General features: G+C 39.1%; 1 protein-coding gene across 1 annotated transcript in view; it reads right to left on the reverse strand.

The window, feature by feature from the left end:
- Positions 1–1,083: 1,083 nt before the first annotated feature.
- Positions 1,084–24,946, reverse strand: part of MTTP (microsomal triglyceride transfer protein) — a 60,310-nt gene continuing 36,447 nt past the window's right edge. The window contains exons 12-19 of the mRNA XM_064286302.1: positions 24,407–24,619; positions 23,725–23,936; positions 21,230–21,327; positions 21,009–21,130; positions 18,479–18,706; positions 11,588–11,712; positions 2,935–3,105; positions 1,084–1,415 (exon numbers count right to left, since the gene is read on the reverse strand). Coding sequence (XP_064142372.1) covers positions 1,244–1,415; positions 2,935–3,105; positions 11,588–11,712; positions 18,479–18,706; positions 21,009–21,130; positions 21,230–21,327; positions 23,725–23,936; positions 24,407–24,619 — 1,341 coding nt within the window. The 3' untranslated portion in view covers positions 1,084–1,243. The remainder of the gene's footprint in view (positions 1,416–2,934; positions 3,106–11,587; positions 11,713–18,478; positions 18,707–21,008; positions 21,131–21,229; positions 21,328–23,724; positions 23,937–24,406; positions 24,620–24,946) is intronic.

The raw sequence follows: 24,946 nt of genomic DNA on the forward strand, positions 1-24,946 counted from the left end.
AGCTGCAGAGGCTTACATGTGTCTAAGCTCAGAAAGTGGCAGGAAAAGAGAAATATGGCACTTGAATTAATGAAAGAAAAAACGAATACAATAGGATTTCCACGTATTTATTTCATCGCATTTCATTTTCAATTTATAACCAATGGTGTGTTACCTAAATTTTATATTTTATGTATGTGGACAAATGAGAACCTGTTATTGGATTTATCCCTATAAACACACGTGTCTGTTTAATGATAAATATTTGAAAATGTTTGAAATGGCTCCTTTAACTTGTACAAATAAAGTTATTCTTTTCCTGATTTTTTTTTTTTTTCCAGAAATCCACATCTATCAGTTTCTTGAAGTACTATTAAGTTATCTAGGTGATTCTGGCTATTCTGCAGATGGTAGTCAAATAGACTAGAGCTTCCACCACAAAACAAATGAGGCAGAGATAAAATGATGACTACATGGAGATGTCCCTCCCTTATAAAGGACAATGTACCACATCACAGTCTCAAAGAGACACAGAACAAGAGAAATCAAATGGCGTTCCTGAAATTAATTTTTTAACATCTATGTGTTAAGTCCAGTATTTTTTAGGGCTGGAGGAAGAGGATAGAATGACTTCCTTCTAGAAACCTGACAACATGTCCCTAGAAAAACGAGACTGTATGTCTTAATTCTGAGTGTCTTCTACCTTAATGTTTAATGAAATTAACAATAACAGAAAATATAAATATTAATTATTGAAGCTGACTGACAGAAGTCTTTAAAAATTCTTGTCCTCCCCATCCTCCCAAAAGAAGAAAAAAAATTGCCTGTTTTTTCCTGATGAGGCAACAGGTTTGGTAGAAAGCAAGTCACATTTAACGTTCCATCACAAAGGGTCTTCATATACATTGAAAACTGGTGAAACAAAATTGGCTTCTCCTGAGTGTTTTTTCGTTTTTTGTTTTTACAAATAGTATTTTGTTTTTAGAGCAGAACTAGTCTGGCTGTACCAAATGGGATTTGAGACCAGTACAAGAAAACTACAAATGTTGCTAAAAGTGTTGCACATGTTAACTCAAAATGACACCCTAGGTAGTATACTGAATAGGCCCAAATTTTATCATTTGAAGTTTTTCATAGCTTTTTACAAAAATCTTAAATACAGGTAAATATGTAAACACTGTGCTCTCAGAGAGCAAGTACTGAGACGTGTCCCATAGCATCCCTTCCAGGGAGACAGATTCAAGTGAAACGTCACCGATCAGGTTCAAAACCAACTGTTGGAAGTACTCTCTGGTTCAGGGGCAAACACCACCTTACACATCTCAGAGTTCTCTTGATGGAGTGGGAGTTCGGATCCTGCTAACAGCTTTTCTTTTCTTCTCTGAGAGACATAACCTTTGCCTGTGGACAGCCTTTCATATTTTGTCTCCAATTGCCTGTATAAGAACAACAATAAAAAAAAAAAATAGAAGAACAATAGCAACAGCAAAATTGCACACATATTAAAGTGACCCCACACTTGTCTGATTCAAGTCAAAGCTTCTTTTTCAAATCAACTTGAGATGAGATATAAGTGCCAAAGATTACCAGCTTCCATTCCCACGAATGAGGTGATTTTCTTTTTCCCATTCCTTTTATACTAACAGACACACATCAAATGCCTGGAATATCAAAGTCCATTTTTCTTTAATGGAGGGCTGAATTCCTTTCAGCTCTTTGGAGATGCCGTTAAGCTTTGCAGGCCTTGCTATGTCTCCCACCCTTCATTCCAGGAGCCCCGCCTTGGGAGCACTTCCCTTTTGAGCAAGTCCAAGTCCAACTGGACTGAAGCTGAGAATGCTGACAGGGAAACATTCCCAGAATTCTGGCCCAAGTAAAATTTGGATCCTAACCAGATAGCCGTGTGGCTGGGTTGGTGTTCACAGCATTTTGATCATGGGGAGTTTGTTTTTTTAATATTTTTTTAATGTTTTCCTCAGCATTATTAGTAGAAGTTAGTGACAGCTTAATATTCTAACTACAGCCCACAGTCTCTTATGCTATAAAAACATAACTTACTCATACTTGTAGGTGTGTGTGTGGATGTGTGTGTGTGTGTGACATTCTTTATATGGATCATGAAATATCAGGAAAATAAAGAAAGTGCTCGACTCTGGCCTACTTGTCAAAGGAAAGGCTGTAACAACAAGGCAGCTTGTTATTTTAAGTCTACTGTGTGCCTTCTTGGATAGATAGTGTGTGTCAAGGGGGCCTCTACAGTGATTATTTGCTACCTAGAACTAAAGCATTCTAATAGTCATCATAGCTTCATGCAATAGCACTCTTGTAAATAATGGTTACAAGATTCAAAGAATACTGTTTAAATGAGAGTTAGGCTCTAAAGTAGAAGAGATGACGGGAAAGTTACGTGCATGATTATATATCTGTTTTTAGAACATTAAGAATTCTACTGCAGCTTTTTTTTTTTTTAATTCAAAATTCCAAGCTCTCAAGGTTGAACCAAAACTTAAACGAGGTCAAGTTCCAGATTTATGCAATACCTGGAAATTATAAATTCACCTGGGCCCTTAAAGCATGGTAAATGGATTGCCGGGTGTGTTGTTTTGAAATTCCTGTCCAGAAAACAGTAAATGTGCATTGGCGTTTTTGCCGAAACCATGTGGCAACTCCCTTGGTAAATGAAATCCATGTGTTTCCTTGATAAGCTATTTCTGGATTAGAAAAGGATATTATCTCCAGAAGCACATGAATAAGTCACGAGTTTCTTTGTATCATAGAATCTGACTTTCTTTAGCCTTACCAATACGCTTTTGCTTATTTAAAGAAAGTTTATATTTCACTGAGTTATTACCATTTTCTTTCAATACGAAAATTCAATGCTCATAACTGAGTGCATGTTCCTGGTGAAGGACGGATGGCCCTGGGACTTTCCATGAGAACTTTTTTTTTTTTTACCTGAATGGAGCTCCGTCCTTGTCCATTTGCATGCAAACTAAGAATGGGTACTGAGAAAACTGTACTGTGGAGATGAACTCCAGTCCTGCTTCCGTTTCTGCACTGATTTCCAGGCCCACATTCACAAAAGAGGAGTCCACTGTGATGTCACCAGTTACTACCGCGACCACCCTAAAGATTAAAAAAAAATTAGGAGGGGAAAAAAAAAAAAAAAACCTGTTAACATCATATTTTAATTGAGCTGGGCTAACAGCTATAATTTCACAGGATTTGAACTCATGATGCTGATAACTTGAAGGAAACGAACGACTCATAGGTGACCTAAACATGCTTAGAGTTCTGGTGGTCACCAAGGCCTGGTTAGTCCCTGGGATTGGGCAGCAAGACTTTGTCCATCCCTGTCCCCTTCCTCAGCCTTCAAACTCTAGATGTAGGAATGAAGTGTTTCTCAGGTACTGTTTGATATGGAGATACCAAGTATCTAGATAAAGACACACCTAGAACCCAATCCTCTCGGAGGTCAGAGTTATCTTAAAAGAAAGTCTAAACTCACCAAGAAGACAGCTGATGTTTATAACAATTTTCTTGGTAAGTATCACTGTGTTGGCAGTTCTATGTAGCTATTTCAGTTCCATAATCACTACTTTCCCCAAAGGGTCTCTAGAGACATAAATCTGTGGTTTCCAAAAATTTTGAAAAATATCATGTTGCAAAGAATGATTCCTACAGTGGGCATGAACAGGAAGGACAAATATGGTGGATACTCCAGTGACAGTCTAGAGAAAGAACGGAATAGTCAGATTAGATTGGCTAGGAAATACAGCTTGGATGATAATGAAGACGATAAACAATCCCAGTAGAAGACCGACCTCCAGAACCACTCTAATTCAATTATACCCACCAAATCCACTGCCATCGAATTGATTCTGACTCATAGCAACCCTATTGGACAGAGTAGGACTGTCCCCATAGGGTTTCCAAGGTTATAAATCTTTATGGAAGCAGGCTGCTACATCTTTCTCCTGTGGAGCTGTTGGTGGGTTAGAGCCGTCAACCTTTTGGTTAGCAGCTGAGCACTTAACAACTGCGCTACCAAGGCTCCTTAATTTAATTATAGACTTTAAGTGGAACTGTGGGAAATTGCTCCCACGATTATACCAGAGTCCTATGCCCACGCTTTTTGATAGAGGTACTAAATTTTGCTGTGCAATTTAAAAACTCCTTATTGTACAAGCAGATCAGAGATCAGAGGCGGTGTCTTTTCAATTCCTACATCCCTTATGTTTTCTCAAATGTCTTATACTCAGCAAAAGTTTAAGACGTACTTTTTAAATGAATGAAAGCATTTATGAAAAATAGAAGACAGACTCATTAAAATGTGGCTACTGATAGATTCTTAACAATATTGTGCCCTTTTTAAAAAACCCATTCTTTTGTCATTGCTATTGTTAATGCTTCGTGCAAAGAATTCAATTCAGTTTAACTTGGGGGAAACTTCCATCTAGAAAACACTTCAAAAAGAAGAGGAAGATGATCCATTCAGTGGAGCACTCTGAACTACATTGTTGGACCCTCTGAGGGCTAGTTCTATTTCTTCTCTATGGTTCCTTCCAGTAACACTGTGGGTCATCCTTCATAGTAAAGGTGCCATCTTTTGATTGCTTTCAATTCTTGTATTTACAGTTCAAAATTAATCAAAGTTTTAATTTTATCACTTATCTCACTTTGGCCCCACTATACTTTTAAATATCTAAAAAGAATGAATTGTATTTCCATTTCCTTTTCTTTAATTCTATAGCAAACAGGAGAAAACTATTCTGATTATTACATTTGTTCAGAGACATTGTTTTATGTTCAAAATAAATAAAATACTTCCTTTTGATTTCCATAGGGTGTTGTTGTTGTTGTTAGGTGCAGTTGAGTCGGCTTCGACTTACAGCGACCCTATGCACAACAGAATGAAACACTGCCCAGTCCTGCGCCATCCTTAAACAATCCTTGTTATGCTTGAGCCCATTGTTGCAGCCACTGTGTCAATCCACCTTGTTGAGGGTCTTCCTCTTTTCTGCTGACCCTGTAGTTTGCCAGGCATGATGTCCTTCTCCAGAGACTGATCCCTCCTGACAACATGTCCAAAGCATGTAAGATGCAGTCTCGCCATCCTTGCTTCTAAAGGGCACTCTGGTTGTACTTCTTCCAAGACAGATTTATTTGTTCTTCTGGCAGTCCACAGTATATCCAATATTCTTAGCCAACATCACAATTCAAAGGCATCAATTCTTCTTCAGTCTTCCTTATTCATTGTCCAGCTTTCACATGCATATGATGTGATTGAAAATACCATGGCTTGGGGGTCTTCAAGGTGACATCTTTGCTCTTCAACACTTTGAAGAGGTCCTTTGCAGCAGATTTACCCAATGTAATGTGTCTTTTGATTTCTTGACTGCTGCTTCCATGGCTGTTGATAAAATAAAATGAAATCCTTGACAACTTCAATATTTTCTCCGTTTATCATGGTGTTGCTCATTGGTCCAGTTGTGAGGATTTTTGTTTTTTTTATGTTCAGGTATAATCCATACTGAAGGCTGTGGTCTTTGATCTTCATTAGTAAGTGCTTCAAGTCCTCTTCACTTTCAACAAGCAAGGTTGTGTCATCTGCATAACACAGGTTGTTAATGAGTCTTCCTCCAATCCTGATGCCCCGTTCTTCTTCATATAGTCCAGCTTCTTGGATTATTTGCTCAGCATACAGGTTGAATAGGCATAGTGAAAGAATACAACCCTGGCACAAACCTTTCCTGACTTTAAACCAATCAGTATCCCCTTGTTCTGTCTGAACAACTGCCTCTTGATCTATATAAAGATTCCTCATGAGCACAATTAAGTGTTCTGGAATTCCCATTCTTTGCAACATTATCCATAATTTGTTATGAGCCACATAGTCGAATGCCTTTGCATAGTCAATAAAACAAAGGTAAATATCCTTCTGGTATTCTCTGCATTCAGCCAGGATCCATCTGACATCAGCAATGATATCCCTGGTCCCACATCCTCTTCTGAAACCAGCCTGAATTTCTGGCAGTACGCTGTCGATATACTGCTGCAGCCATATATATTTTTTTTTTTAATAATTTTTATTGTGCTTTAAGTGAAAGTTCACAAATCAAGTCAGTCTCTCACACAAAAACCCATATACACCTTGCTACATACTCCCAATTACTCTCCTCCTAATGAGACAGCCAGCTCTCTCTCTCCACTCTCTTCTTTTCGTGTCCATTTCGCCAGCTTCTAACCCCCTCCACCCTCTCATCTCCCCTCCAGGCAGGAGATGCCAACATAGTCTCAAGTGTCCACCTGATCCAAGAAGCTTACTCCTCACCAGCATCCCTCTCCAAACCATTGTCCAGTCCAATCCATGTCTGAAGAGTTGGCTTTGGGAATGGTTCCGGTCCTGGGCCAACAGAAGGTCTGGGGGCCATGACCACCAGGGTCCTTCTAGTCTCAGACCATTAAGTCTAGCCTTATGAGAATTTGGGGTCTACATCCCATTGCTTTCCTGCTCCCTCAGGGGTTCTCTGTTGTGTTCCCTGTCAGGGCAGTCATCAGTTGTAGCCAGGCACCATCTAGTTCTTCTGGTCTCGGGATGATGTAGTCTCTGGTTCACGTGGCCGTTTCTGTCTCTTGGGCTCATAATCGCCTTGTGTCCTTGGTGTTCTTCATTCTCCTTTGATCCAGGTGGGTTGAGACCAATTGATGCATCTTAGATGGCTGCTTGCTAGCATTTAAGACCCCAGGTGCCACTCTTCAAAGTGGGATGCAGAATGTTTTCTTCACAGATTTTATTATGCCAGTTGATTAGATGTCCCCTGAAACCATGGTCCCCAGACCCCTGCCCCTGCTACATTGGCCTTCAAAGTATTCAGTTTGTTCAGGAAACTGCTTTTGGTTTAGACCAATTGTGCTGACCTCCCGTGTATTGTGTGCTGCCTTTCCCTTCACCTAAAGTAGTTCTTATCTACTATCTAATTAGTGAATGCCCCTCTCCCATCCTCCCTTCCTGCTCCCTCTAGTAACCACAAAAGAATGTTTTCTTCTCAGTTTAAACTATTTCTCAAGTTCTTATAATAGTGGTCTTATACAATATTTGTCCTTTTGCAACTGACTAATTTCACTCGCATAATGCCTTCCAGGTTCCTCCATGTTATGAAATGTTTCATAGATTCGTCACTGTTCTTTATCGATGTGTAGTATTCCATCGTCTGAATATACCATAATTTATTTATCCATTCATCCATTGATGAGCACCTTGGTTGCTTCCATCTTTTTGCTATTGTAAACAGTGCTGCAATAAACATGGGTGTGCTTATATCTGTTCGTGTAAAGGCTCTTATTTCTCTAGGATCTATTCCGAGGAGTGGGATTGCTGGATCGTATGGTAGTTCTATTTCTAGCTGTTGAAGGAAGCGCCAAATCGATTTCCAAAGTGGTTGTACCATTTTACATTCCCACCAGCAGTGTAAAAGTGTTCCAATCTCTCCACAGCCTCTCCAACATTTATTATTTTGTGTTTTTTGGATTAATGCCAGCCTTGTTGGAGTGAGATGAAACCTCATTGTAGTTTTGATCTGCATTTCTCTAATGGCTAATGATCTTGAACATTTCCTCCTATATCTGTTAGCTACCTGAATGTCTTCTTTGGTGAAGTGTCTATTCATATCTTTTGCCCATTTTTTAATTCAGTTATTTGTCTTTTTGCAGTTGAGTTTTTGCAGTATCATGTAGATTTTAGAGATCAGGCGCTGATCAGAAATGTCATAGCTAAAAACTTTTTCCCAGTCTGTAGGTAGACTGGGTTGTTTTTTTAGGCAGTCTTTTCACTCTTTTGGTGAAGTCTGTGGATGAGCATAGGTGTTTGATTTTTAGGAGCTCCCAGTTATCTAGTTTTTCTCGTTCATTCTTTATAATGTTTTGTACACTGTTTATGTCATGTATTAGGGCTCCTAACGTTGTCCCTATTTTTTTTTTCCATGATCCTTATTATTTTAGATTTTATATTTAGGTCTTTGATCCATTTTGAGTTAGTTTTTGTGCATGGAGTGAGGTATGAGTCTTGTTTCATTTTTTTTCCAGATAGATATCCAGTTATGCCAGCATCATTTGTTAAAAAGACTGTCTTTTCCCCATTTAACTGTTTTGGGGCCTTTGTCAAATATCAACTGCTCATATGTGGATGGATTTATGTCTGGATTCTCAACTGTGTTCCACTGGTCCATGTATCTGTTGTTGTACCAGTACCAGGCTGTTTTAACTACAGTGGCGGTGTACTAGGTTCTAAAATCAGGTAAAGTAAGGCCTCCCACTTTGTTCTTCTTTTTCAGTAATGCCTTACTTATCCGGGGCCTCTTTCCCTTCCATATGAAGTTGGTGATTTTTTTATCCATCTCATTAAAGAATGTCGTTGGAATTTGGATCGGAATTGCATTAAATGTATAGATCGCTTTTGGTAGAATAGACATTTTTATAATGTTAAGTCTTCCTATCCATGAGCAAGGTATGTTCTTCCACTTTTGTAAGTCTCTTTTGGTTTCTTGCAGAAGTGTACTGTAGTTTTCTTTGTATAAGGCTTTTACATCTCTGGTAAGATTTATGCTTAAGTATTTTATCTTCTTGGGGGCTACAGTAAATGGCATTGATTTGGTGACTTCGTCTTCGATGTTCTTTTTGTTGGTGTAGAGGAATCCAACTGATTTTTGTATGTTTATCTTGTATCCCGATACTCTGCTGAACTCTTCTATTAGTCTCAGTAGTTTTCTGGAGGATTCGTTAGGGTTTTCTGTGTATAAGATCATGTTTGCAAATAGAGATACTTTTACTTCTTCCTTGCCAATCTGGATGCCCTTTGTTTCTTTATCTAGCCTAATTGCTCTGGCTAGGACTTCCAGCACAATGCTGAATAAGAGTGGTGATAAAGGGCATCCTTGTCTGGTTCCCAATCTCAATGGGAATATTTTCAGGCTCTCTCCATTTAGGGTGATGTGGGCTGTTGGCTTTGCATAAAGGCCCGTAATTACGTTGAGGAATTTTCCTTCTATTCCTATTTTGCTGAGAGCTTTTATCACGAATGAGTGTTGAACTTTGTCGAAAGCCTTTTCTGCATCAATTGATAAAATCATGTGATTCGTGTCTTTTGTTTTATTTATGCGGTAGATTACATTGTTTTTCTAATGTTGAACCATCCCTGCATACCTGGTATGAATCCCACTTGGTCATGGTGAATTATTTTTTTTTGATAGGTTGTTGAATTCTGTTGGCTAGAATTTTGTTGAGGATTTTTACATCTACATTCATGAGGGATATAGGTCCATAATTTTCTTTTCTTGTGGTGTCTTTACCTGGTTTTGGTATCAGATATACGGTGGCTTCATAGAATGAGTTTGGTAGTATTCTATCCTTTTCTATGCTCTGAAATACCTTTAGTAGTAGTGGTGTTAACTCTTCTCTGAAAGCTTGGTAGAACTGTGCAGTGAAGCCATCTGGACCAGGGCTTTTTTTTTTGTTGTTGGGAGTTTTTTGATTACCTTTACAATCTCTTCTTTTGTTATGGGTCTATTTAGTCGTTCTACCTCTGTGTTAGTTTAGGTAGGTGGTGTGTTTCTAGGAATTCATCTATTTCTTCTAGGCTTTCCAATTTGAGTATAGTTTTTCATAGTAATGTGATATGATTCTTTTAATTTCAGTTGGATCTGTTGTAACATCACGCCTCTCATTTCTTATTTGGGTTATTTGCTTCCTCTCCTTTTTTTCTTTTGTCAGTTTGGCCAGTGGTTTATCAATTTTGTTGATTTTTTCAAAAAACCAGCTTTTGGTCTTGTTAATTCTTTCAATTGTTTTTCTGTTTTCTATTTCATTTAGTTCAGCTCTAATTTTTATTATTTGCTTTCTTCTGGTGCCTGTGGGTTTCTTTTGTTGCTCTCTTTCTATTTGTCCAAGTTGTAGGGATAATTCTTTGATTTTGGCCTTTTCTTCTTTTTGGATGCAGCCATTTTTGAAGGATCTTCAGCAAAATTTTGCTTGCGTATGATATTGTTCTATAATTTCCACATTTCGTTGGATCACCTTTCTTGGGAATAGGCATAAGTATGGATCTCTTCCAGTCAGTTGGCTAGGAAGGTGTCTTCCATATTTCTTGGCATAGATGAGTGAGCACCTCCGGCACTGCATCCATTTGTTGAAACATCTCAATTTATATTCCATCAATTCCTGGAGCCTTGTTTTTTATCAATGCTTTCAGAGCAGCTTGGACTTCTTTCTTCAGTACCATTGGTTCCTGATCATATGCTACCTCTTGGAATGTTTGAACATCGACTAATTCTTTTTGGTATAATGACTCTGTGTATTCCTTCCATCTTCTTTTGATGCTTTCTGCATCGTTTAATATTTTCCCCATAGAATCCTTCACTATCGCAACTCGAGGCTTGAATTTTTTCTTCAGTTCTTTCTGCTTGAGAAACACTGGACATGTTCTTCCTTTTTGGTTTTCCATTTTCAGCTCTTTGCACATGTCATTATAATACTTTACTTTGTCTTCTTAAACCACCCTTTGAAATCTTGTGTTCAGTTCTTTTACTTCATCAATTCTTCCTTTTGTTTTAGCTGCTCAACGTTCGCAAGCAAGTTTCAGAGTCTCCTCCGACATCCACCTTGGTCTTTTCTTTCTTTCCTGTCTCTTCAGTGGCCTCTTGCTTTCTTCATGTATGATGTCCTTGATGTCATAGATGAGGAAAAATGAAAGGACCTGAGAACACTTTGTTTAGAAAAAGAAATGTTGATGAAAACTTAAGGACTTCTAATATTTAAGACTAAGCTTCTGCACAGAAGCAATTGTCTTTTTTTTTCCTCCACTGAAGACAGCAAAAGAGGCAAGGTTTTAAACTCCAACAATAGGAATAAGCAAAAAGTTGGCTTCAATGTAAAATTCCCTGACAGCATTGACAACTACTAAAGTACAATATCAAGAGGAGAGGAACCCCTCACTGGCGGGGTGTGCAGTCTGTCATGTCTTTAAGAGCAAGAAGACTCTCGGCTCTCTGAACTCTAATAGGTACTGTCCAGCCCATAGGAAGCTATGGATAGAATGACTTCTTATGGTCACTTTTAATCCTACAATTTAATGATTACAAATAAAAAGCATAGATTTTGAAAAGTCAGAATGTGAAAAAACTTTCTAATATAGGATGCACTGTTATCCCAGAACTGAAACCATTTCTGGAGCCCACTCTTCAAAGATGAGACAGGACTATAAAACAAAAAATAATACACATGACACATGAGGAATGTGCTTCTTAGTTCAATTAGATATAGGAGACCAAATGGGCAGCTCCTGTCCAAAACCAGGATGAGAAGGCAGGAAGGGACAGTAATGGGATGAATGGACACAGGGAACCTGGGGTGGAAAGGAGGGTGTGCTGTCACATTGTGGAGATTACAACTTATGTCACAAAACAATGTGTATAAATTTTTGAATGAGAAATTAACTTGAGATGTAAACTTTCACCCAAAGCACAATAAAAAAGAAAGGAAACAGTTAAAAAAAAAAATTCCAATATATATTGCTGCAGCTCTTTGTATAGAGTATTGTACGTATAATGCTTACCGATTTTTCACCCGTGTTTTGGACTCACGGTACCACAGACTAAACTCCATTGAACCTGAAATATCAATAGCTAGACCACCCTGAACTTCTGTGTTGGCCTTTAGTCCAGATTGCAACTGAATCTCCTAGAAGCAATAATAATAATAACAATTAGCAGCAGCAACACTAGTTAGCCAACCCCCTTTCCAAAGGCACATTCAACCTCCTGCTGAAGATAATATGATTTGAGTTGTTTTGATGTTACTCATTAAAAAGAAAAAAACCCGTTGCCATCAAGTCGATTCTGACTCATAGTGAGCCTTAGGTCAGAGTAGAACTACCCCATAGAGTTTCCAAGGAGCACCTGGCAGATTTGAACTGCTGACCTTTTGATTAGCAGCCGTAGCAGTTAACCATTACACCACCAGGGTTTCCATTTTGATGTTAGAGCCTTGGAAAGACCCCGTCCTAATCTTGATGGCAGCTGACAACAACAACAATCTTGATTACTGGAAGCAGACTGTGCTGATTTGCTAAATTATTTGTCAGTTAAAATTATAGAGAAGTGAAGTGCCAATTGAAAAAGGAGTTTTCTCTTCAGTCATTGCCTGATTTTGGAAGGGGCAATGGTTCTCAAAGTGTGATCCCCAAACTGGGAATCTGTCATATATGCAAATACTTGCCTCTCCTCACCCAGACCCACTGAGTCAGAAACTCTGAGGGAGGGTTCCTAGCAGTCTGTTTTAATAAACTCCCTTTCACCGCTTCTCCAGTTAGGTGCTGTATTAAATATAGACAACTGTATCCTAAAATAAAAGGCAGGATAGAAACTGCTGGCATAATTTAAAAGCTCCAGGAATTGTTTAGTTCAAACTAGGAAAGTAAGGTAAGGTAAATTAATTAAGCCTTAACACCCTGCTGTTTGACATTTGAAATGACATCAAATTAACCGTCAAGTCCAACGAGAACTCAACAGCATTTTTCAGAGGGACAGTAATCATTTACAAACATAGTCTACGGTGAGCAATTTTGTGGTTATCTAAAACCCATTTCTTTGCCTGCATTTAGTTTTTAAATCTTGCATTTGCAGTGTACATTGGCCAGGGTGATGTTGGCTGAAAACTTTTTCCCTGGATTAGAATCAGATTGCGTGGGGACAGTGTTGGAAGTGATAATGGTTCTGGGAGGAAGGCTCAGTATCCTTAATTTTAATATTCTTCCCAAAACCTTAAATTCATGGCAACTGGCAGCATGACTAATTTCTTTATGCAACTGCCCTACTCAGACTAAACAAGTCACAATCTCCCCAACTATAAATGCTGTGATTTCACCAACCAGAAAGGATAGTGTTGATAGCTGTGAATTTTCTCTACTTTCCAAAACTTGTGGCAGGAAATTTTAATCAAAGGTCTAAGTTTCCTATCAGGTGTAATCAGGGGTGGATTAACCAATAATGACAGTATGCACCAGAGTATGTTGAGCAAGGTACGCATGGGCTTAATTGTATTTACTTGGCAATCTGTGGTGAGCAATTTCACATGGGTCTCACCACATCTTTGACATGGTAGGGAACAGGTGAAATTGTGCACTGCAGATTGGTGGGAAGACACAGTTGGGCCCGTGTGTACCTTGCTTATTGGGTAATCCAGCCCTGGGTGTAATAAAAAACTATGATTGTGCCATGAGCTTAATTTCAGCTTGAAAGATACAATTGAAGGCATGAGAATCTTGGTGCAATAAGAGCACTCTAGGAGATAGCCCCAAAAAACAAAAACCAAAGTCGTTGTTGTGAAGTTGATTCCAACTCATAGTGACCCTATGGGACAGAGTAGAAATGCCCCATAGGGTTTCCAAGGAGTGGCTGGTGGATTTAAAGTGTCCACCTTTTGGTTAGCAGCTGAACTCTCAACCACTGTGCCACCAGAGCCCAAGGACCCTTAAAGCTACATTCAATCTAGAACAAAATGTAGTGGGGTTACAATGTAATACTTGTCTCATGCATCATTAGTAATAATGTGAAGGAACACAAATTATCCTGAGAAAACCACAATTATTATGCCCAAATTTTAACTCATGCCTATGAATTATAGGCCAAGATACAAGAGCTCTGCATTTGTGTTGTAATTGTGATTGTTCCCAAAGAGGCCCTATTGTATGCCCTGGCTTAGAGTATTCCTTTCTTTGGACATGTTCCTTTCTTCCCAAGTTTGAAAATCACAGTCTTGTTAGACCACCCAGCAGAAGTCTGTGATGAGGAACTTGGCCTTCCCACTGACCGTACGTTAGATGGAAGTCAAAACACACTAAGTGTCATGGAAAAGAATATTTCATGGCTATTAGATAATCTGCCTTTTGTGGGGAGAGAGAATTTCCAGTGCAGTGTGGGTTTTGAGAAGTGGCTTGGGATTCTGGAAAGACTCCATCTCTCTCATGCAAAGGGGCTGTGGAAAAGCTCTTACATGTGGTCATGGAGGAATTTTCCACTGGCCCCCTAGAAGGACAAACCATGGTTTTCTTTGCTAAAGAAACTAAACCACATAGTGCTGTGATTCTGATTTTGAGGGGTAAAAAATAACTGCAACTAACAGTTCTGGAGTACCCACTGTGTGCCAAAATCTTTATATTTGGTATCTCATTTAATTCCCATACCAGTCTTCCATGGTATGCATTATATCTTCAAATTGAAAGAAAAAGTTGGGTTCGGAAGCTACACATGGAGCCAGAATGAAAACTCAGGCTTCCTCCAGGGTGGGTATTTTTCTATTACAATAACACAGCTGTTAAGAATTCATAACTCACTCTCATCTCCTGGTGTGCAAGGGAGTCTGTTCTTAGAAACAGTGCAAAAAACGTAGAGCAAAGGTTTATGTCCTTGTTTGACCTGGAATGCATATTTATTCAAATTCTCGCCTATGAACTAGAGGAACAAGATATTGGAACTTTGTATTTGTATCTAGACCCCCTTGATCTTTTACCTTTGGTCCTAAAGGTGCTTCTTACAACTCAAATACTGATATTTTGACAACTCATCCCATTGCTTCCATTCAGGAAAATATGTTATTTGCTGGCTAAAGAGAATCCCCTTATTAAGCTGACTTTAACAGACACCATCCTCTGAAGAGTAAATCCAATTAGCCGAAGAGTGAGTGTGAGCACAGAGTAATTCCATCTGCCCTGGCGGCTGTGAGTGACAGGCCACCCACTGCCAAAATTTCCTTCAATGTCAGCACTTGACCTAGAGTGGTATGTGCCTCTGAAGCTGGGATGGCATTATTGGAGTGCTCTGCAGAGCCAGGGGGCCTCAAACAGATTATTTATATAATAACCCCAGATCTGTCAAATATCCCAACCTGAAACACTCAGACATTGGGTTATGTTTAATAGCTGGGAATAATTTTTCTCTTAGAATATGCCTTGGGTGCCCTAGTTTACTGAATAGAAAAGCCCTTCCAGATAATCTAGATCAGGAGTTAGCAAACTACGGCCTGCAGGTGAATCTGGCCCACTGGCTGTTTTGGTAAATAAAATTTTATTGAAACACAGCCACACTCATTTGTTAATGTATTGCTGATGGCTGCATGCACACTGTAACAGCAGAGTTGAGTAGGTGCGGCAGAGACCATATGGCCCACAAAGCCTAAAATACCTACTTTCTAGCCCTTTCCAGAAAACATCTGCTGACCTTGATCTAGATTACTACATATGTCTGCATAGAGTTTTACACTTAGATTCAGGTCATCAGGCACTGCTAATAGGCAGCTCCTTGCATACAAGTGGGTTTGACCTGTTATTATCCCTGTATCTTAAAATCTGGATCACTTCCTCAGCACTCTTATGCCTTTTTAGAGGATTCTTTCATTAAGAATGCATCTTATTAGAGATGAAATTTGTAATGTAAAATTCTGTTGTAATCTAACTTTTTTTCATGTGTAACCCTAAGGATTAAGGGATATGACAGTCAGTACTGGTTGTCCATTTGTCTCTTCACACATGTTAGCAGAAACAGTTTTGTTCAGTGTCAAAATATTCATTCAAAAACTTTATTTACCAGCTTCTCTTGCAACTAGGATATTCCATATGACAGAGTTCTTGTCAATAATATTCTAGGCAGGGCTTCCAAGAAAGCTCTTAAAAAGTAGGCAGACTCTACTGCCTTTTGTCCTTCCTTTCTTACTTCCTGTAAGAGGAAGTAGTGCTGGAAATGGAGCAGCCATTTTATAACCATGGAAGTGAAAAGCATAAAGACAAAAGCCACAACTAAGGATGGCTGAGCTCAAGGAAAAATAGCCTAGATCTCTATGATATCTTAAGGTTCCATATCAGCCATGGACTACCTACTTCAATTACATAATAAATACAAAACCATTTGGTTAAGCCACTCTAAACTAGGTATTTTCTTTTATACAGCTATCTTCAACCGATATGAGGAATAATAAAGATAAGTAATTCACACTATTTATCTCCAACTAATGTTGTTTTTGGAAACCCTGGTGGCGTAGTGGTTAAGTGCTACAGCTGCTAACCAAAGGGTCGGCAGTTCAAATCCACCAGGCACTCCTTGGAAACTCTATGGGGCAGTTCTACTCTGTTCAATAGGGTCGCTATGAGTCAGAATCGACTCCATGGCACTGGGTTTGGTTTTTGTTTTTTTTTTTAATGTTGTTTTAAGGAGTCCTGGTGGTACAGTGGTTAAAGTGCTTGGCTGCTAACTGAAAGGTCAGTGGTTCGGACCCACCAGCCACTCCACAGAAGAAAGATGTGGCAGTTGGCTTCCGTAAAAATCACAGCTTTAGAAACCCTAGGAGGCAGTTCTACTCTGTTATATAGGGTTGCTATGAGTCAGAATCAACACCATAGCAGTGGGTTTGGTTCAGTTAATGGCATTTTGGAGGAGTTGTATTAAAATCTGATATCTAAAGTCTCTCTCAGTTCTTAAAGTTTATGATTTTATAACTAAAACTTAATAAATTAAAATCCTCAAATTATCTGGCAAAGAACAACAAAGCTGGTAGAATCTCTGGATCATCTGTTCCAAATGCCTCACTTTATTAGCAGGAAATTGTGGTTTAAGGCTATTAGGTAACTGCCCAAGATCACACAGCAAGGACGTAGTAGAGGCAAAATTCAAACCTATGAGTCTGTGGTTTGTGGTTTAATAAATGCTATTTCCCCTTGCATTTATTGAACCACAAATGCAAATCTCCCAAGTATTTCTTGGAGTTTGAAATTTTAAATCCAATCTACTTTATATCTTCAATATCTTAAATATGATTTAGAGCACACAGCAATAATTTTGATTTCCCATAAGATCCTTATTTAGCAAATTTTTTTTTCGTACTGCTGTGCTTAGTAAAACACAAAATAAATCAAGCTATTATAAAGAAAAAGATTTTCAGGAGCAAATGTTCAAACTTAAACCCAAAGGATAGTCTGATTAACCCCCTTCTGTTTCTCAGAAAATCCAATCAGACCATTCCACCCCATAGTATCTTGGTCACTTAAATATTACTGCGAAGGAGATAGTATTGTCAGATTTTGGCACACTGTTTTAAGATTTGGGGCCAAGGAAAATTAAAAAAACATTCCGAATGAAAATACTCTTATTCTCTAAGAATGAAAGAGCCATTCCAAGATTCTGTGAACATTAGACTTTTGAGACAAGAGTCTCCACGAAACATGTGCCTGGTGTCAATGGCTGCTTGTGCCTCTACTAATTTGGCAGGGATCAAAATGATACAAATACAGATCTTCATCACCATTGCCATTATAAATATTATCAGTAATTTACGACAGCATCTAGTTCAGCTTCTGCCTTCAGGATAAATATCATCTAAGACAATGCTGGAGCCTTGGTGGTACAGTGGTTAAAGTGCTCAATGGCTAATCTATATGTCTGCGGTTCAAGCCCACCAGCTGCTTCTTGGGAGAAAATGTGGCAGGCTGCTTCCATAAGGATTTATAGCCTTGGAAACCCTATGGGGCAATTCTACTTTGTCTTATATGTTTGCTATGAGTAAGAATCGACTCGACTGCAATGGGTTTGGTTTTTTGGTTGGAAGGTAATGCTGAGGGGGCAGTGATGGTTCAATGGTAGAATTCTCAACTTACATGTGGAAGATGCAGATTCGATTTCCAGCCAATGTACCTTAAGCACAGCTACAATCTGTCTGTCAGTGGAGGCTTTATGATGCCATGATGCTGAACAGATTTCAGTGGCACTTTCAGACAAAGACGGACTAGGAAGAAAGGTCTGGCCACATACTTCCAAAATTCAGCCAGTGAAAACCCTGCGGGTTGCAGCAGTCCAATCTGCAACTGATCACAGGGATGGCACAGGACTGGGCAGCATTTTGTTCTGCTGTGCATGGGATTACCATGAGTTGGGAGCTGACTTGATGGCAGCTAACAGCAATAGTCAGGCAATACCATTTCTGCTCTCTTTTATATCCTAGGCCATTTTCTCCATAATTGCTTGCTTCTATCAGCATCAGTATTTTCTCTTTTGCCTCAACAGTGAGCAGAGCCCTTAATTAGCTAATAAATGCAAAAGAAAACCTCGTTTACCTATAACCCCAAAACCAAATCCACTGCCGTTGAGTCGATTCTGACTCATAGCGACCCTACAGGACAGAGTAGAACTGCCCTACAGAGTTTCCAAGGAGCGCCTGCTGGATTCGAACTGGTGAGCTTTTGGTTAGCAGCTGTAGCACTTAACCACTACACCACCAGGGTTTACCTATAGCAAAGGAGAAAAGGAAGGAAGGGCAACAATATCAGGAGGGCTGAATGATCAGAACACGAGCTTCGAGGTGGCCAAAACTTCATCTTGTATCCCCCAAGCATAAAGCACATTTAGAATGTGCCTGGCATATTGCAGGGACTCAATTAATACTTGCAGAATGAATAAATTACCTGGGAATGATCTATTAGCAGAATAAGTCCTTTCACCACACTGACAGGGTCTCCAGATACTGATAGCATTTTGGACATCAAATCACTGTATCCATTGAAAAAAGTGACAGGTCTAAGCTGAACATCAAAGAGGATGGCTGACAGGCCAGCATAGGAGTCAAGGTTCTCCTCCCCCTCATCAGGAGTGGCTGCAATTAAGGCCTCCAGGCCTTGAGCTTCAATGACAACCTAGGGAGAAATCAATATAACATATAAAACACAAGCCATGGTACCTGAGAGTGAGGTTCTGAGCTACAGCTAGAACTTCCCTAGGGGTCACAAATGCAAATATCTGAAGGATCTAGGAAAATAAAAACATAAAGTGAAGAGGCTTTCTCCATTTAATCCTCACAAACATTCTTTGAGGAACAAAATGATTTTCTCCATTTTGCAGATGAGGAAACAAAGGCTCAAGTTCACCCAACTAGTAAACAGCAGAGGTAGGATCCAAACCGCTTCTGTCTGACTCCAAAGCCCATGTATTTTTCCGTTTTATTATGTCATCCTCGAGACTCTTAGTCTCTCCAGGACTGTCATAAAATGGACCAGGGAAGGCAGGAAATCAATCAAGCCATTTAAGTGCAGTTCTCACCACACTGAGCTTGTGTGCACGAAGCCTGGATCTAGGCCTAAGGATCAAATGTTCAAGCCCAAACCCAAAGGATATTTTTGTAGAACCTCAAAAAAAGGAATGAGGAGGTATTGGAATGGGAGGACCTGAAGTTCACTTATGTCAGAGAGTACGGAACTCTTTAGGCTATGAATCACACCATTCTGTGTCAAACTTTTCTCTCTCTAGTTAAAAACAAAAAGATGATGAACTCCATGAGGGGGCTCACACCCTGGTCACTACCATACATAGGAATCCTACATATTTTCTGTCCTCCATACCCAGCCCCTTAACCAATGGGTGTTTTGCATTCTAGAGTGCATATCAGAAAACAGGTGCTGATTCCTCAAGACAGAACTGCATAGTATTGTGACTATGGTCCTACCAAAGGGTAGAGGCATATAATATGGCTAAGGACTCTAATTACATAGCACTGGATCATTTTTAGAGCTTATGTATAACCTTATTTACAAGATTATAATTCAATAAGCATAAAAACTACAAAGGTAGTATGTTTCATGAATAGGAAGTCTTTATAGATTATCACCTAACTTTGGATAAAACTAAAGGGATTGAAGTCAGCCATTTGTCAAAGGTCTGTACTTCTTTTCTTTTCTAGCAGGATTAGAAAGAAAAATATACAGATTGACTCTTCAAAGAGCCATATTCTATTTTGAAGGTTTTCGTTATTGAGAGTCTCAATCTCTTCATAGGAATACCCAGAGAAGGAAAACATATTCTAGAATTAAATACCTGGGGTTCTAAGGAATATATGTGAGAATAAAATAAAATAAAATATTATGTACAATCTATGTGAGGAATACTGGCACAAATTCAATGTTTTGAATATGTGTACCTTTGAAAAGACAAATGTATGTTTGGCAAGTCCAGTGAATTAAATTTATTAGGTTTCAAGTTCATATTTGAAACTTTCTCTGAGACTATAAACCATGATGGAATCATAGATGATCTGACAGTTAATTCTGTATGTCAACTTGGCTAGGGAATGGTGCCCAGCTGCTCAGTCCATAACTAGTCTAGATGCTGTTATAAAGTAGTTGCATGTGGTTAAGTCAATTGATGTAAATTAGGTAAAGCAGATCACCCTCCATAATGTGGGTGGGCCTCATCCAATCAGTTGAAGACCTTAAGAGCAAAAAGGGAGTGTTCTTTACGGTATATTCCACCTCCAGACTACCAGTACACATTTGGACAAAGTCTTCACTCTTCATTCTTCCTGTGACCCGATCTACAGATTTTGGGACACAAGACTGCACAAATCCCCAGTCTGTCACCCAACCTACAGATCTTGGACTTGCCAGCCCCTCATAATGAGCCAATACATTAAAATAAATTACTCTCTTTAGGGAGATAAGGAGAGAAAAGACTAAGAGATCTATATATCTCACTGGTTCTGTTTCTCTAGAGAGCTCTGACTAAGACTGGTGAGGTACGATAGAAGGCATCATAAACTTCTCCATTTTATAGTGCTTATCATCAGTATATATTTTATAAAAAAAAAATTTTTTTTTATATATTTTATTTTACCTGACTATCATCAGTATATATTTTATAAAAAAAAAAATTTTTTTTTTATATATTTTATTTTACCTGACTAAATTCTTATATAAGGGGCCCTGGTGGCACAAACAGTAACAAGATCAGCTGCTACCCAAAGGCTGGCTGTTTGAACACACCCAGTGGCTTCTCAGGAGAAAGACTTGGTGATCTGCTCCCATAAAGATTACACCAAGAAAACTCAATGGGGCAGTTCTACTCTGTCATATGGGGTCACTACGAGTCGAAAACAACTTGTGGCACTTAGCAACAACAAGTTTCCTACATACTTTATTAAAACAAACTTCAGGGAAAATGAGTTACCTGGCTAGCTTGAAGATGAGCCTTCCCAATGTACTGAAAGATGTTCAGGTTGCTTCTCCTTAGAATACCAGAACCAGAGTAAAGAATATCAAGGCTGTACATGGATGCTGAGTAGGGATCACCTAATGACAACAAAATCAACAACTATAACTTAGTAAGAGCTCCAACAGTACCAATTTGGGTTGGGTCATGGAGGCAGAATCCCTTTTTGGGTTACATACGTGCTATGTAGCCAGTATAGGCAGAAGAGGATCCACTCTTAGAGAAACGGTCATAATTGTGAACAACCATTTCCTTCAGAACTCGACGGACCATTTTGCTGTAACATATAAAAAGAAAAAGCTGCACATTCATTGTAATGACTGTTTCCCAAGTCAGATTTGGAAAAATACCAAATCCTCAGTGGAAAAAAAAAGGGAGCCAAATTTTCCTCATGCCACACCACGATGGGGGAAAGCGCCAGCTGGAGAGCTTCAAGATCAGGGCTTTCCCCTTCATTCCTTAGTTATCTGGAATTTAGTGTGGTATCAAAATGAAAACAAGGCAGGGGTGCCCCGCTATAATACGGCTTCAGCTGACCGGTGGACGCACACCAGGAGTAGCAGAGATATTTTATTTGAATCATCATGGTCCTGTTGTTAAATACTACCTGCTTTTAAGGAAAGCTGTACCAAAGTGGGGAGGTTGTACAATATTTCTTTAAATGTTTTTCTATGCCGTCTAATATTATCACTGGCTAATGATATATAAGAATAAATTTTCAAGGATTTCCTCTGTATTTATGTAGTTTTCAAATAAACAACTCACTAAAACTCATATGGAAGAAAGACTTGGTAATCTACTTCTGAGAATCAGCCAGTGGAAACTCTATGGATCACAATGGTCTGATCAACAACTAATCATGGGGATGGTGCAGGACTGGGCAGCATTTTGTTCTGTTGTGCATGGTGTTGCCATGAGTTGGGGGCCCATAGGCAGCAGCTAAGAACAACAAAAACCCATATATGAATCTATCTCCTCTATAGACAGTCATAATTTTTGCCCGTGCCTGTATTTTATCTACCTAATTAGTGTGGAGATGTTTCTATTTCTGACTACTTAATACTAATTTTTTTAATACTAATTATTTCAATAATAATAAAATTATGACCACATAGCAAAAATATCAAACTAATCAACTAAATAAGTCTAGATCTAGGTCTGAGGTAGAAAATTATTGAGAGGGAAGAAATGGTAACCTTATTGTTCCCCCTCTCCCCCCAAAATCACTAGTTATAAGATTTCAGCTTGCAAGGAAGAAAATATTTAAAGAGCCTTGGAGTGGATGGAAGAATGATTAGATATATTTTGCCTTGCTCCAAGGATAAAACCAGAGACAATGGGCAGAAGTTATGGAGAAGATTTCAGTTTATACAAAGAAGTAATGATTACAGTGTCTGAACAATGATACAAGTTGCCTCAGAGGTGGTATGCTTCCTGCCACTCGAGAAGTGCTAGCAAAATATGGACAACCTCCTGCCAGCAGAGTAGAGCCCTACACTGGAGACATACACCAAGTGAGGTTACCTTTAATGTATCTCCAACTCTAATATCTTTGGTTCTGAGACTTGGATCTGCAATGTTTGTGCTTACTTCCTCATGTTTCCTAGGGTGCCCCTAGCCCACTGCCACCTTTTTAACCTTCCCTGAATCCAGATTCAAAAAACAAAAGCAATAAATACACCACAGAGTCTCACAAAGGCAACAAGGAAACAGGAGAGCTCAAATTCATTCAACTAGAAATACATGGATCCGGACAGGCTTAGTTTCTTTTCTCCCTCCTTCTCCAACTCCTCCTTTCCTCTTTTTGTCCTGTTGTTTTCCTGGTTCTACTCATCTGCTTGTGTCTTGTTCCTTCCATCCTCTTGTTCCTTGTTTTCCTTTCTTTCAATCTTTAATTGCCCTCTTTTCTCATTTCTTTCCCTTTATCTACTCTCCACCCTCCCTGCATCTCTGGTTTCCTTTTCTACTGGGTATGCTCAAATTTGACGCAAATTTGTTCTGGATGTAACTCAGGGGAAACAAATTGTTTTTCTGGCTCTCTGATTGCAGTGAGGAATAGCAGACAGTTTTAAGGAAATCACATTGAAGAGCGACATCAGTGAATTGGGCAAGGAGAGACTGGGGAACTAGAAGAAAGATGAATCCACTGAGAGTAACTGAGGGCAATGAAATCTACCGATCTCTCTCTTCGTATCTTAAATAGTCTTAAAATATGGACCACTCCTAAGATTTTAAACTTAAATGGTAAATTCATTTGATCGGTGATAAATGAGGCTTCAAAGATCCTTAAAATTTGGAAAGTTAAGGGGAAAGGCTATTTGATGAGGACTTAGGTCATTTTGTTCTGCTATCTATAAAAATAGTCCCATTTTTTAAACATTACTAACACTTGGCAATATATCTTTACCATATTGAACAGAATACTCACAGTAAAAAGGATAATTTCTAAATTATAGGGCCAAAGTAAAGTTTGTGTTTGTTCATTTATTTTTAAAGTAAAGTTGTTTTATCTGGCTCTCTAAATAGTTCTCTTACGGGAAACTGGGCAAACTCTTTAGTTTTATGCAACATAACCCAGCACAACAACCACACACTTATTATTAGTCACACATGTACCCCGGCAATACAGACATAAGCTTAAATAAGCCGAGAGGCGTGTCCCCCGTTTCATTACCTTGCAGGCATTTCAAAACGTATGATGTCATGGACAACGGTGAGCATGTATTTGCTCATTTCCTTGGGAAGCTCCCCAATAGAAAGCAAGAGGTTTTTTACTTCCATGTAGGATGGGTTGTTATTTAAAATGATGGCAGCCGCAGCAGTACGCACAGTCTTCTCATGGACTTTACGGTTCTGGTGGTATATCCTGTTCAAAGTCTTCTTCACCTGTTCATAAGGTGTTCAAGCTCAGTTAGTGCACATTTAGATTTTTAGAATTTACATTGCAGCAGATACTGTGATTGTTCATAAAAATATGTGTGTGCTCCTACATTTCCCAGGTCCCTTTGCAATTGCATTGTTCTTCATGGACTAGTTCTGGTTAATGGACTGTGCAGAGAATCAGTGTGTGTTACTTGTGGACTGAGGCAGTTAAGCATTGGTGTGCCTTCTCCTTCTACATGTTTAGGTCCTTTGGTGGCTCAAACGGTTAAGTAATCGACCACTAGCCAAGAGGTTGATGGTTTGAACCTACCCAGAGGTGCCTAGGAAGGAAAAGCTTGACAATCTGCTTCCAAAAGGTCACAGCTTTGAAAACCCTGAAGGCCAGTTCTACTTTGATATACATGATGTCAGAATCCACTGGATGCAACTAACAACCACCACAACAACGTTGCAAATATTCTTGGGGATTTTACCTCATCAGTTATGAAAGGGACATCGTATCTCTGGAGAGTGGTGGTAGCAAGGTGGCTGACTGGCCCCTCTCCTGCCTCTGCGTACTTCAGAAGCAGGGGGATGCCTTCCGGAAGGAGGGCATTCTTCAGAGCCAGCAGGTACATCATGGTGTCCTCCTTTTTCTCTGGTTTTTCAAGTCCTCCCAGAATTAACTTCTTGGCTTCGACCACTGCCTAAAAAAATAACATAGTCACTATCTCAGACATATGCATGACCATACACTAAACAGACGTGGGCACAATTGGCTTCATTCTTGAGTCCACGAAAACAACCTAAAGTTTTAGAAAGTGTTGCATCAATTGCCTTGCTGAAGCACACAAGGAAAATTAGCAAGTAAAACTTGATAAAGGTATTGTGCTTAAAATAAAACAGACTAACATATTCTTTAAAAACAGTGAGTATAATTAATATCAGACATATAAACTTTTGAACCCATTCTGAAATTGTAAAGCTATTTTTTAATTCCCTTGTGATTATTTATAAAACTGCCCATTGGTTGA

The sequence above is a fragment of the Loxodonta africana genome, chromosome 5 (genome assembly GCF_030014295.1).
Source record: "Loxodonta africana isolate mLoxAfr1 chromosome 5, mLoxAfr1.hap2, whole genome shotgun sequence".
Lineage (NCBI taxonomy): Eukaryota > Metazoa > Chordata > Mammalia > Proboscidea > Elephantidae > Loxodonta > Loxodonta africana.